The 11,779-nt window shown below is 42.2% G+C and overlaps 1 protein-coding gene across 1 annotated transcript; it reads right to left on the bottom strand.

Moving 5' to 3' along the window:
• Positions 1-4,908: 4,908 nt before the first annotated feature.
• On the bottom strand, positions 4,909-6,069 carry LOC109754241 (horcolin). The gene is made up of 4 exons (XM_040404359.2): positions 5,985-6,069; positions 5,762-5,839; positions 5,639-5,677; positions 4,909-5,444 (listed from the first exon to the last, which is right to left on the bottom strand). Exons 1-4 carry the CDS (start codon positions 5,985-5,987, stop codon positions 5,208-5,210), a joined length of 357 nt encoding a protein of 118 aa, XP_040260293.1. The 5' UTR covers positions 5,988-6,069; the 3' UTR covers positions 4,909-5,207.
• Between the last annotated feature and the right edge of the window lie 5,710 nt (positions 6,070-11,779).

Below are 11,779 nucleotides of genomic sequence, written 5' to 3'. Positions count from 1 at the left end.
CCTTTATTCCCGGTTGGTGCCACCAACCGGGACTAAATGCCCTTGCACAGCAGCGTGGTGGTGGGAGTTTAGTCCCACCTCGCTAGTTGAGAGGGGCACGCAGTGGTTTATAAGCCCCACTGCTGCACCCCTCTCAACCTTCTCTCCATTGTAGGCTTACGGGCCTAATTGTGACTGGTATGCCTGCTGGGCCTGCTGGGCCTGCTGCGGGCCTGAATCCTGGCCCATGGATGGGTTTCTAGTCGTATTCAGGCCGTGGCGGCCCAGTAGGTGGCAATTTTTTTATTTATTCCTAGTTTTTTGTTTTCTTTTTTGCTTTATTTATTTTGTTTTGTTTCTACTTGCAACAAAATACTTCTTTATTTTATTTTATTTTATTTTGTTTCTAATTACTTATTTATTTTATTTTATGATAATTCTTTTTGCTATTAAAGTTTCTAACAAAAAAAGTTCTTTATGAATATTCTTTTTGCTTTTAATGATTTTGAACAGAAAATACTTTGATAATTTTAGTTGGATCAATTTTATATAATTTTAGTTTCAATAATACTAGAGGTTGCTTATAATGTTTTGAACAGAAAATACATTGATAATTTTAGTTTCATAAATTTTATTTATGTTATTAAAGTATATTTTATTATATATTTTTTGTTTTATTTTTGTTTCTACTTATATATTTTATGAAAGTTTATTTTATTCTGTTTCTAATTACTTATTTAATTTATTTTATGATAATTATTATTTTCCATGCATTTATTGATTATTTTGAGGTATAAGACCCTGAAATTGAAAAGCATTACAAATAAACTCTGAAAAGGTTGAAAGTTAGCATGGTATCATAATTTCACCCACATAGCATGTGCAAGAAAGTAGAGAGGGTTACAGCAAAAAGTGGATGCACTTCGTGTACAAAACGGACAATCTCTTTCGAAGTATCAGGGTTTCATACGAAAACTCGTCTGTTACAAAGGTATTCATTTTTTAGAACTTATTTGAACTCCATAGTTTTTCTGTGTTCAAAATGCATCATTCAAAGCCACATCATTAATTTTCAACCCTTTCTGACTTCATTTGTTATTTTCCATGCATTTACTGATTATTTTGAGGTATAAGACCCTGAAATTGAAAAGCATTACAAATGAAAGTTAGCATGGTATCATCATTTCACCCACATAGCATGTGCAAGAAAGTAGAGAGGGTTACGGCAAAAACTGGATGCACTTCGTGTACAAAACGGACAATCTCTTTCGAAGTATCAAGGTTTCATACGGAAACTCGTCTGTTAGAAAGGGATTTCATTTTTTAGAACTTATTTGAACTCCATAGTTTTTCTGTGTTCAAAATGCACCATTCAAAGCCACATCATTAATTTTCAACCCTTTCTGACTTCATTTGTTATTTTCCATGCATTTACTGATTATTTTGAGGTATAAGACCCTGAAATTGAAAAGCACTACAAATGAACTCTCAAAAGGTTGAAAGTTGGCATGGTATCATCATTTCACGCACATAGCATGTGCAAGAAAGTAGAAAGGGTTACGGCAAAAACTGGATTCACTTCATGCACAAAACGGACAATCTCTTTTGAAGTATGAGGGTTTCATACGGAAACTCGTCTGTTACAAAGGGATATCAAGCTTGGCGACGACGGTGGGTTTCTCGGTGCCAACCACGCGCGTACAACGTAACATGAGTGACTTTGCATTCAAAATAATGTGACTCCGACCATGCTGCATGCCTTTTTTGCCAACACCGAAGTATGGTCTCAGCTGCATTACTGTGTTGTACTGTACTAATCCGCTATAATGCGGCCTGGTGATGAATGTGAGAAACATTGAGACGTGCCGCATCAAATAGCTTTCGTGATCCAACACATGGCATGGTCGAGTGGATGCATCCATGCTCGTGATGTGGCACGAGGGTTCAGCACATCCATGGCGTTTATGCTGTGCCCTACTCCATCTCCATGCCCATGCCCGTGTCCAGTAGGGAATGGGCAGCCTACGTTGGCGGTGGGCCGCAAGCAGACGGTTATCCCACAAAAGGTTTGTTCTTTTCAAACTTGTAAAACTACTGGCGATGTTCATGTATATCCTGTTTCTTATGACTTGTAAAACTACTAGTGGTATTCATGTGTAAAACTATAGGATTTGTGAGCCGTGAACATGCGAACTTTGTATTTATTTATCTTAAAATATAACAGGGTTCTACACAAGAGCATAACATGTCAGAAATTTATTACCGTGCGGAAATCACATATCGGCATTCGTACGGGCTTGATATTACAGTCTTGGTGTAATAATTATATACTCAAAAGAAAGAGGGGATATCAAGCTGTTGATAACGTAAGAATAATTTAGGCCTGTTTCGAACATAAAGGTCGCACTTCAAAACCCAGCATTACATATCAATTAGATGCGGTGTAATTGTTCTTTCCATTCTTAGGAGTAATTCCAACATGGAGCATATATTTGTTGTACAACAAAACAAATATGAAATCTAGGAACACACAACTCTACCGCACTTTAACATGAGGTGATTGAAAAGACATGATGACTTATATATTCCCATGTTGCGCAAATATTTAGCACTTCAAAATCCCCAAAAATAGACGTTGAAACATACTGAATTACTTCATGCTTTTTGGCTGTCAAATTTAGGGCAATGTCCCCTATTTTTAAAAACATTTTTCAACATGTGGCTTAAAAAAATAACGTTCCATTGCCTAATATAATTCTTGTTCAGATATAAAAAATGGCAGGAATGAAATATTGCGTACGTAAGCATTAAACATCATTTATTTTCAACTTTCTAAGCATCAGGATAATACTGAAATTTACAAATGGGACAAAAATGAGCATGCTGCTAACAAAGACAATGCTAGCTGTAATAATAATATATTTTTTGATTGGAAATTTAAGCCATCAAAATGCATAATAATAATGCTAGCAGTAATAGACTATCTTTTAACGTCACAACTCACAGACTCACACTAACGCAATTCAAATGTCGATGTGATGTACACATAAGGAAAAAAACTGATAAGAGTATGGTGTATGCAGTTCACTGCACTCACCCAAAAAAATGAGACGGGTGGAAGGAGGAATTCCATACTTGTGTGTTGCTCTGCTTTATAATTCTACTGGATAATGGTGAAGCATATAGGTCCAGATGCACTTTGGATTGCTGCACATCTTTGCCAAACAACTATATAAATGCTTGTCAGGCACCTAGCTGCATTGGATCACGTAATGTACACCCATGCCTTCCACATACTACTTTATTGATGGCATATATATACATGTTGCGCAATGATGGAAAGCATGTGATTGGTCCTCTTGCATGTTCCATACCAATATAGGAATAACCAACAAAAATCCAATGGTATCGAGATGACGAAGCCATGTGAAATCCAGCCGTACCCATAGCCGACAACCGTAGGCCACCAGCCTGATCATCATGTTGTGGATGGCACTGCAACAGGCCGACGACCGGTCATCAGCGCTATTACTATTCTAGACACACACACACGCAAGCACGCATGCACGCACGCATGCACACTTATATATGCCCGTGCGTTGTAACAGGAGAAATAATTGACGTGTCTACCAAAACGTATATCAATGCAACATGACAACATCCGGACGGTGCCACCTGATGGCAGCAGGGATACGCATGCCGAGGTTGAAATCTACTCCCTCCTTTGTTGTGGCTATCTCACGAAGGTCTAAAAACATGGATTATTAACACAAGATTGGTGGACTCCTGAAGGCTTAATTCATTAATTTAAGGGTCTCTCCATCATAACAACAATCCTGAAATCTAGTTTTAGTTACAAACCCACTCAATTTACATTGATGCAACCATACATGCAAATCTAATAATTATATTTATTTAGAGCCATTCAAACATGCCAGCCCAGATTCATTTAATTCCTTCGCTCCCTCTATTCCTTGGTTCCCGAAGTGACTTCAAGATTTCCACACAATATACACATGTATATAAATTGATGTATTCTCGTGCAAAGAGTCGAGGTGCTACTTTTTAATTAAATAATGAACCTATTTTTTAGCACAAGTACATGCTACGTCAGCTGATTGGGGCCTTTGGGTTCATGAGTTCCAATCCCACAAAGCACAAATATTTTCTGCCACGTGCGCGCATCTGCCATTATGTAGATAACTCTAGCTTACATGAACTAGTTAGTCGTTCGACTCGTCACCCACATCACAATCGCGGTGGTTAACAGAAAATCAATATTTCTGAAGAAAAGAAAGGCTAAATCGATGAGAGCATCAATTTGGCATCGGTGCTCCATAGAGTCTGGTATTTTCTAAAATACAAAAAACATATTCATAAGTACAAAAAATCAAAAATATTTTCATGGATATGTTTGTGCGTGTGCGTGTGTGCACGGGCACGACTCTGTGTGTTTCATATATCGGTAAAAGTATAATAAAAAGTACTTCATCAAGGCTAGAAAATAGATGGCTGAAAATAGCAAAAAGTAACTTTGTTTTGATCCACATATTTGTATTGATGGAAATGTGTATGACCAGTATATCCAGGCACACATATGGGCGTCAATACAGATACGCATGGTAGATATGAAAGTGGAAGTCGCTCACATTAGAGGCGATGGAGTGTTGGATGAACAGTCCTCCTGGTTTGTTGGTCACTAGCCTTATGGCTGGTAGTGCCGGAGCCCTTTTGTTTGAATAAAAAGCCCTCAATTCCCGGCAAAAAGAAAATCGATCGGATAAATCGACGATTTATCATCATCTACCTTACAAACTGTGGGCACACAGTTTATCACTAAACATGCATGCGTGTGAAGCTGCGACACATTGGTGCTCAGTCCAAGTCCAAAGATCAAATCCGGGTGAGCAGGTTGCACTAGAACAAGCCTTGCAACAAACTTCTTTTATTCATACATGTACGCCTTTACAACGCAACGCATGCCTCGGCTAATAACTAGCCTGAAGACCAGCGCCACGTACGATCCGCACACACTTGTCGTGCCATCCCACGACTTGAGGATCATGGCGTCACACATTATCACACACATATGCAAAAGTGCCATGCAAAGCACTTGCAAGTTTATTTATTCTAGCAAGCAGGTGCTGCCAGTACTACGTCACATACGGTACACACTCCTTCCTTCATTGGCTAGGTGGCCGGCCAAGAAGTGTGCATCAACCAACCATTCATGGAGAAATGTAGAACCCAATCGCATCCAGGAAGGCACCGGCGCGTCCAAAGAAGCCGACGATCTTACCCCCGTCAAGCACTGGGACGCGGAAAGGAGTCCCGGTACCTGAGCCGTATGTCTTGGTAACCCCCTTGGAGGTGACAATTTTAAGAGACGTGACGATGTCGTCGGTCCCAAATTTACCCACCGTCCCGGAGATTTCCGTCACATAGTTGGTAGCGTCTAGATTAATCTGCAAGAGATGGAAATCATCAGGTCATGTAGGTAAGAGGTAGGTATACAAGTACATGTAGGAGAAATAGTAACCCTAGCCGTTGGATTGGATCTAGATACAATGCCCGACCAGCTCAAACAATATGAAAAGCCAACGATCGTCACCATATAGTACAAGACAAAGAAATATTTAAAAACAAACATTTAACGCACCGTATCTTCCGTGCCACCAGTGCCACCCCACTTGATGCCCTAAGAGTGTTGAGCGTTATCGGTGCCCACATAGGTGAATGCAATAGCGTCAATGATAGCTCCGCTACTGACGGTCACACTAACCATACGGGTGGGCTTTGGCTGGACATCACGCTCGCTGCCAGAATTCCCACCCCATGGTCCAATCTTCACAGGCTTGCTCTGAATTAATTAGAGGAGAGTATACCATCAATTTACTCCAAAATTTAGGATTCCGAGACCAATCATTCCAAAATACTGTCAAATTCCTCCATTCTTTTGAAGAAAATGAATAAATAAGGACTACATGAGAGGATGAAACACATACCATTTTGGCTGTAGCTTTATCAAACCACCCAAAGCAGCACCTATGTGTGGGACAGCAAGAGTGACTTGGTTTGTTGGATGGCTTCGTTGAGCAATCGAGAGCCACCTATATATAGCAGTGCACCCTGGCTCCTCAGAGTTGATAAGAACAAAGGTAGTACTCCAGTCGCTGTCTTTGAGACTGTTGCAAGACAAGGGTATCTAACTCACACTATTCTTGGTCGTAATTTAGTTACGAGCCAATTTTACTGAAAACCACGTGACCATTGTTTTTACTATATCTTGAAGCGGCCATAAAATTGTGGTCATAGATGGGTCCATTTGAACGCCGGCAACGATTTTCAAGTCATATGGACCCATGATAAATTCAATTTCACTTTGCTTCCGAATCTATTCACCAATGTCTCCATGCAATACTTCAGAATTTCAACCCAAGGGACAATCTGATGGTCAAAACTCTCAACGAACTGATTGGTATATGGCCTATAGCTCCTCAGTGTGCTCCTTGGAATCTATTTGTGTTATAGCGTTCAAATTTTGTTATGATTTGGCATGGAATCTTTATATTGCGGGCTATTTGGCAATGTAATCTAACTGGTCTCCATGCACACCTCTAAATCTTGAAAGAATGTTTTATATGGGTTATCAGGAACTCTAATAGTGTTTGACAATCCACACTTAGTTCGTGTATATGTCCTTACTTTTCTAGTTTATGGCTGAAGCCTCAAGTAATTATTGTTGCTTTTGTGTTCATATCTGAAACACTTGACTGTAGCTTTTGTGATGGCATGGGGGTTTTAGGGGCTGCTTTATTGTTGCACCCCTAGGCCACGCATGAGCTTGACCTGAAGATGCTTCCAAAAATGCATCAGTCTCTGGCTCATGTTTGCCTTAATGAATGGTTGCTTTCACCAACTGCTATGGCTGGATGGGTCTCATTACTTCCGTTTGGTAGCCTATAATCTCTATCTGTTGGTGTTGTACTAAAGATGCTATTTTAATATGCCATTCTTTCTTAGGCAGCTCTTTTTACTTGAACTCCATAATTTACTATAGTCGTTTTTTCTAGTCAGATTTAGAGTGATGAGACGGTTTTTCCATTGAATCTGAACAAGTATTTTTCTGGAAAAGGAGGTTGAAAGTTGAAACCCTCGGCCTCTGCATCAATCGATGCATACAATCATCTTTATTATTTATTCAACAAAGGTCTGACAAGTATATACATCAAGCCACCTGAAGCCACCACTCACACCTACAAACTCGATAATGTGGTGTGCTCTCACTCCCCATATCTAAAACCGGTGTCGTCGCCAATCCATCCGCATAACGTATCGAAACCTACAGCCAGTGCAGCAAATCTAAAGTGCACACCACATGCACACATTTTAGAAGCAACCATCATCATCGAACCACTAATGCAACTTCAGAAAAGAGATCCGCATCATCCTTGCCAGTCCGACCATCTGTCGACGCCGCCACGGCGTCCAGCGACACCATCTCCCAGGGTGCAAACTGATGAGCACGTTGTCGTCTCCACCGGTACAACGCAGCACCATGCCGCCAAGTACCACCAGCCGACACAACTTGAAGTCGCTGGAAGATGTGTCGTGCATAGGACCTGCCGAACAGGCATGACAAAGCGTAGCACCTGTCGGCCAGACATGACTTGACATCTTCACCGAAGCTCCGTGCAAGACGAAGCCGCTCCACCTCCTGCCTCTGTCTTCCAGTGCTCCTCCACAAACGATGCTTCCAAGAGAGAAACGACACCGCAATGCTTTCATCATCCGATCTAGAAGACCAGATCCTAGAGTTTCCCCCAGAGCAGCACGAGTGGCTCGATAGTAGTTACGCTACGATGCCTTCATCAAGGTAACGGCGCGGAACGCTGCCATCGCCCGCCGTCGGCTCGGTTTTTACCGGCAACTATGTCTCCCCGACTTGTAGCCAGGACTAGATGACGAATCTCGTGATCGGACCACCCAGCCTAAGGACGACCACCTCTGACGAAGGGGATGACCACCATCGCCATGCCCAAGGTCGCCGCCCCGGACGTCTGCGTGATGCAGATCAAGATCAGGAGCGCCACCGTGATCCAAAGACGAACCGAAGGTTCAGCAGCTGCAGCATGGCCGCCACCGCCGCCACCAGCCACTGCGGCTACAGACCCGCCGCCACACTCCAGCCGTTCTGGTCCGCCGTCATCACCGAGGAAATCAAGATCGAAACCGCTGCAGCGATCTTGAGTAGCTGACGTGCGAGAAGAAGGCCGCCGCCATTGAGCCGCTCGGGTTTTCCCTTGCGTCGTCGCCGGCGGCGGCGGAGAGGAGAGTGGGTAGGGTCAGATGAGATGGCAGTGGAGGAAGCCGCACTACATTAAAATGGCAGAGATGGCAGTGGAGGAAGCCGCACTACATCAAATGCAGTGCTTGCACGCACCTACTGCTGAATGCCTTGGCGATAGGGTTGCACATGCTACCGCCAGTGTGTTTGGCTGTAGGGTTGCACATGCTACCGCCAGTGTGTTTGGCTGTAGGGTTGCACATGCTACCGCCAGTGTGTTTGGCGGTAGGGCTGCATCACGCTGACATGGATAAGTTGCCTACCGCCAAGGGCCTCGGCGGTACGCTGTTTTATCCTACCGCCATTGACCTCTGTGGTAGGAAAGGAGTCAGATCCCGAAATTTTTATAAAGTTGGGTCAGATCTGGGCTAACTTTCGCAAAAGAGTGAAAACACGAAAAATTTCCAGAAATGGGCAGCTTACGATTGGCGATAGGCCGAACCCATTTGTTTTGTCCTTGACTTGTAAAACTGCAAGTGATGTTCATGTGTATCTTGTGTCTCCGCTCCACTGAAGGTTCTTTTTGTAAGATTTTAAGCAACATCAATTTTTCTCAACATTTTGGTGGGGTTAAGTATAAAGTTGTACAAAATCAGCGACCATTAGTACGAATTAGAGGGAGTACTGAAATTGATACGATTGTATTGTATTGACTCCGATGGCCGCAAAGTTGTACTTTTGTAGTGAAATTAGCATTATGGTATTAACGTGGATGACCTCAGTACTAAAATTTGTTACTGGCATTATGTCCACGCTTTTCGGTGAGAAGTACATTTCCAGAGTAGAAACAAATAAGAGTATAACTAACCTACTGGGTGGGTGTATATCAATACACAAAATGCATGGAGTTGAACTAAACAAAATTCATGCGGAAGATGTATTAAGCTTTCTGCGCCATCCATGGCCCCCACTATTACCAAGAAAAATAGCATGCAGAAGATGCCTGCAAGGAAACGCAAGAACCATTCTGGCTACGCACGGGCGCACACCAGAGCTGCAAAGTTATTTGCCGAAAAAACCGAACCTTGATGAGCTTAAACACTTGATTCATGTAAGACTCTAGTCCCATTTGCTGCCTCGTTACTGGCATGTAAGATGTTGCTAACTCTGCCTCTTCCCCCGATGAGAAGACTCTTCCTCTCACGCTGACATGCTTTTGACCTCAAGAAGGGAATGTGCAGCCAGCGCAAAGATGCATGCATGGTCTAAAACTTGAAATGGTAAGCCAAACTGCCGATAGGATGTGTCAGATTTGTTCTTCCTTTTTGTGTCCTTGTTCTTGATGTTAGAAGTATAATTATGTTAAAGTTAGGGATTTGGAGTTAGAGATAGGATTGGTTTAAACATTGTACAACTTGCTCTCTACTCCAAGTCTCTCTCCCTCATATATATACTCCTACAAGGGTCAAAGCAATACAACAGAAATATTACGGATCCATATTTTCTACACTTGATGCAAAGACTCTTTAGCAGTTTGCTTGCTGTGATTTATGGTCAGTCAGACGGATGGTTTGTTGTAATAATACTGGCATTACTGTTATAGTTGTATACTATTTCACTATACTGTTGTGTATGTATGCGTGAGTTCTGAGAACTGGATAATGTAACAAAATCTCTTGCGTATGCCCTTCTTCTCCGCTGCTGTTTTGCTTATCCGTTGGTGTGCATGCTCCATCAATGATCCGTGATATTGACAGAGCATCTTTTGGCACATTGACAATCAATTTTGATACTGATACGACCAGGCATGCATGAACAAGTGGTGAACTTGAACCATTCATTCAGGCAAGTACTGGCTTGAATGTGTCATGCGCCTGATGAGGCAGTTCCAACTCCATTGTTTGGCAATGAAATGTCACGGGAGATTTTTTTGACGTAAATTAATTTTTTGACGTAAGTCACGGGAGTTTTTGAACGACGAGTGCATGGGCACTCCATTGCCTGGTAATGAAACTATTACCACCCAGTTGTTAGTTAATTCAGTATTCAGCCTGAAGGAATGTCCAGCTCACGGCAATATGCATGCTTCTTCTTCAGATGCTTCTTCTCCTTGGGTTGCATGGTTGTAGTGCTCTTGTACAACACCCTGCATAGCAACACCTAGTACTAAACAGTAAGAAAATTTGATGGACGTCACTTCCTATGGCAAGTGTAAGTTTATTCCCTTGAACAATCAATCATTGGTAGGGATTTAGTTGAGTGGCTGAAGGAAGATGTGTCACATTCTTCTATCACCGGAATTAAGATGTGCCCCTTGGTTCCTGGCAAATTGTTCTTCGTTCGTGCGCCTGTGGGTGCACTGCCATCGGAAGAAGTGACAATTGTCTGTTGCCTAGAAATAGAGTTAGTTTTCAGTTTGCTCTCTTTTTCTTGTTACCACGAGTAGATACAAACTAGCAGTAGGAAGTCAACTTGTTGGCTGAACTGTTTAATTGTCGCTAGTAGTACCATTTGTACTATTCAATTCAGTATTCAGTGCGAAGGAAATCTTCTGAGTGTTGGTCTACTAAAAGTTTGTCACCGCTAGTATTTGATATACGTGGTAGTGTGAATGTGATTACTCGGCACATCAGGTACCCTACTGCAGCTTTGACCATGAACTTACTTCACTACCTTGCAGTGGAGAGTTGAGACAGTCTGTTCTGGCTTTTGCACCTAAGCTGTTCGACGAAATGCCATGCACGATGATGATGTCGCTGGTGTTTCACCATGCCTAGGGAACTTGAGGTATCCGTAGGCTCGGGTATTTTACCCATCCTGGTCAATTACATCCCTGGTATTCTTCTCACAACTCTGATGCGTCCTTTGCTGCCTTGCAGCTGAGATCGTGTGTTTTGGTCTTTGCTCCTGAAGTCTTTGATGAAATGTCATTCGCGAAGAATGCATAATAATAAACCAAACTAGGAAGATACGAACACCTTCTTGACTAAATTAGGACATTAAAACAAGAATCAACAACATTATTACTTCTTATGATTGAAATACAGTGTTGTTCCCAAATGGAGCGTACAATTCTTATAAGTGGACATCGTCCAACAACTAACTAGCTAGAGTGTACCATGAATTCAAGCACCATGAGAAAGAAGACAAGAAGAGACTTATAAGAGGTGACGACCTTGGTGCCCCCGCCCCGGAGATGACGTGCTTGGAGAGCTCGTCGGAGAGGACAAGGCAGACGGAGGTGGCAGACAATAATACCTAGGGGAGGGGAGTGGAAGTAAGCCAGCTTGCCCCGGGAGAGGGAGAAGTCGTTGAATTTGGTGATTTCAAGCAAGTGTAGATAGTGTTAGCGAGGAAGATAAATTCAGAATTCAGTCACATGGACGCACCCCGAGTATGCCAGAATTCAGTATGCAGTTTCACAAACTAGTCACAAACTAGTTGATACATATTAGTGATAATGTTCATGGGCAATATAAATAACTAATGATTGCCTCTGAGACATATATTTCC

Source organism: Aegilops tauschii, chromosome 1, assembly GCF_002575655.3.
Source record: "Aegilops tauschii subsp. strangulata cultivar AL8/78 chromosome 1, Aet v6.0, whole genome shotgun sequence".
Lineage (NCBI taxonomy): Eukaryota > Viridiplantae > Streptophyta > Magnoliopsida > Poales > Poaceae > Aegilops > Aegilops tauschii.
The sequence above is the reverse complement of the archived record's forward strand: the minus strand, read 5'-3'. Positions and strand labels throughout refer to the sequence as shown.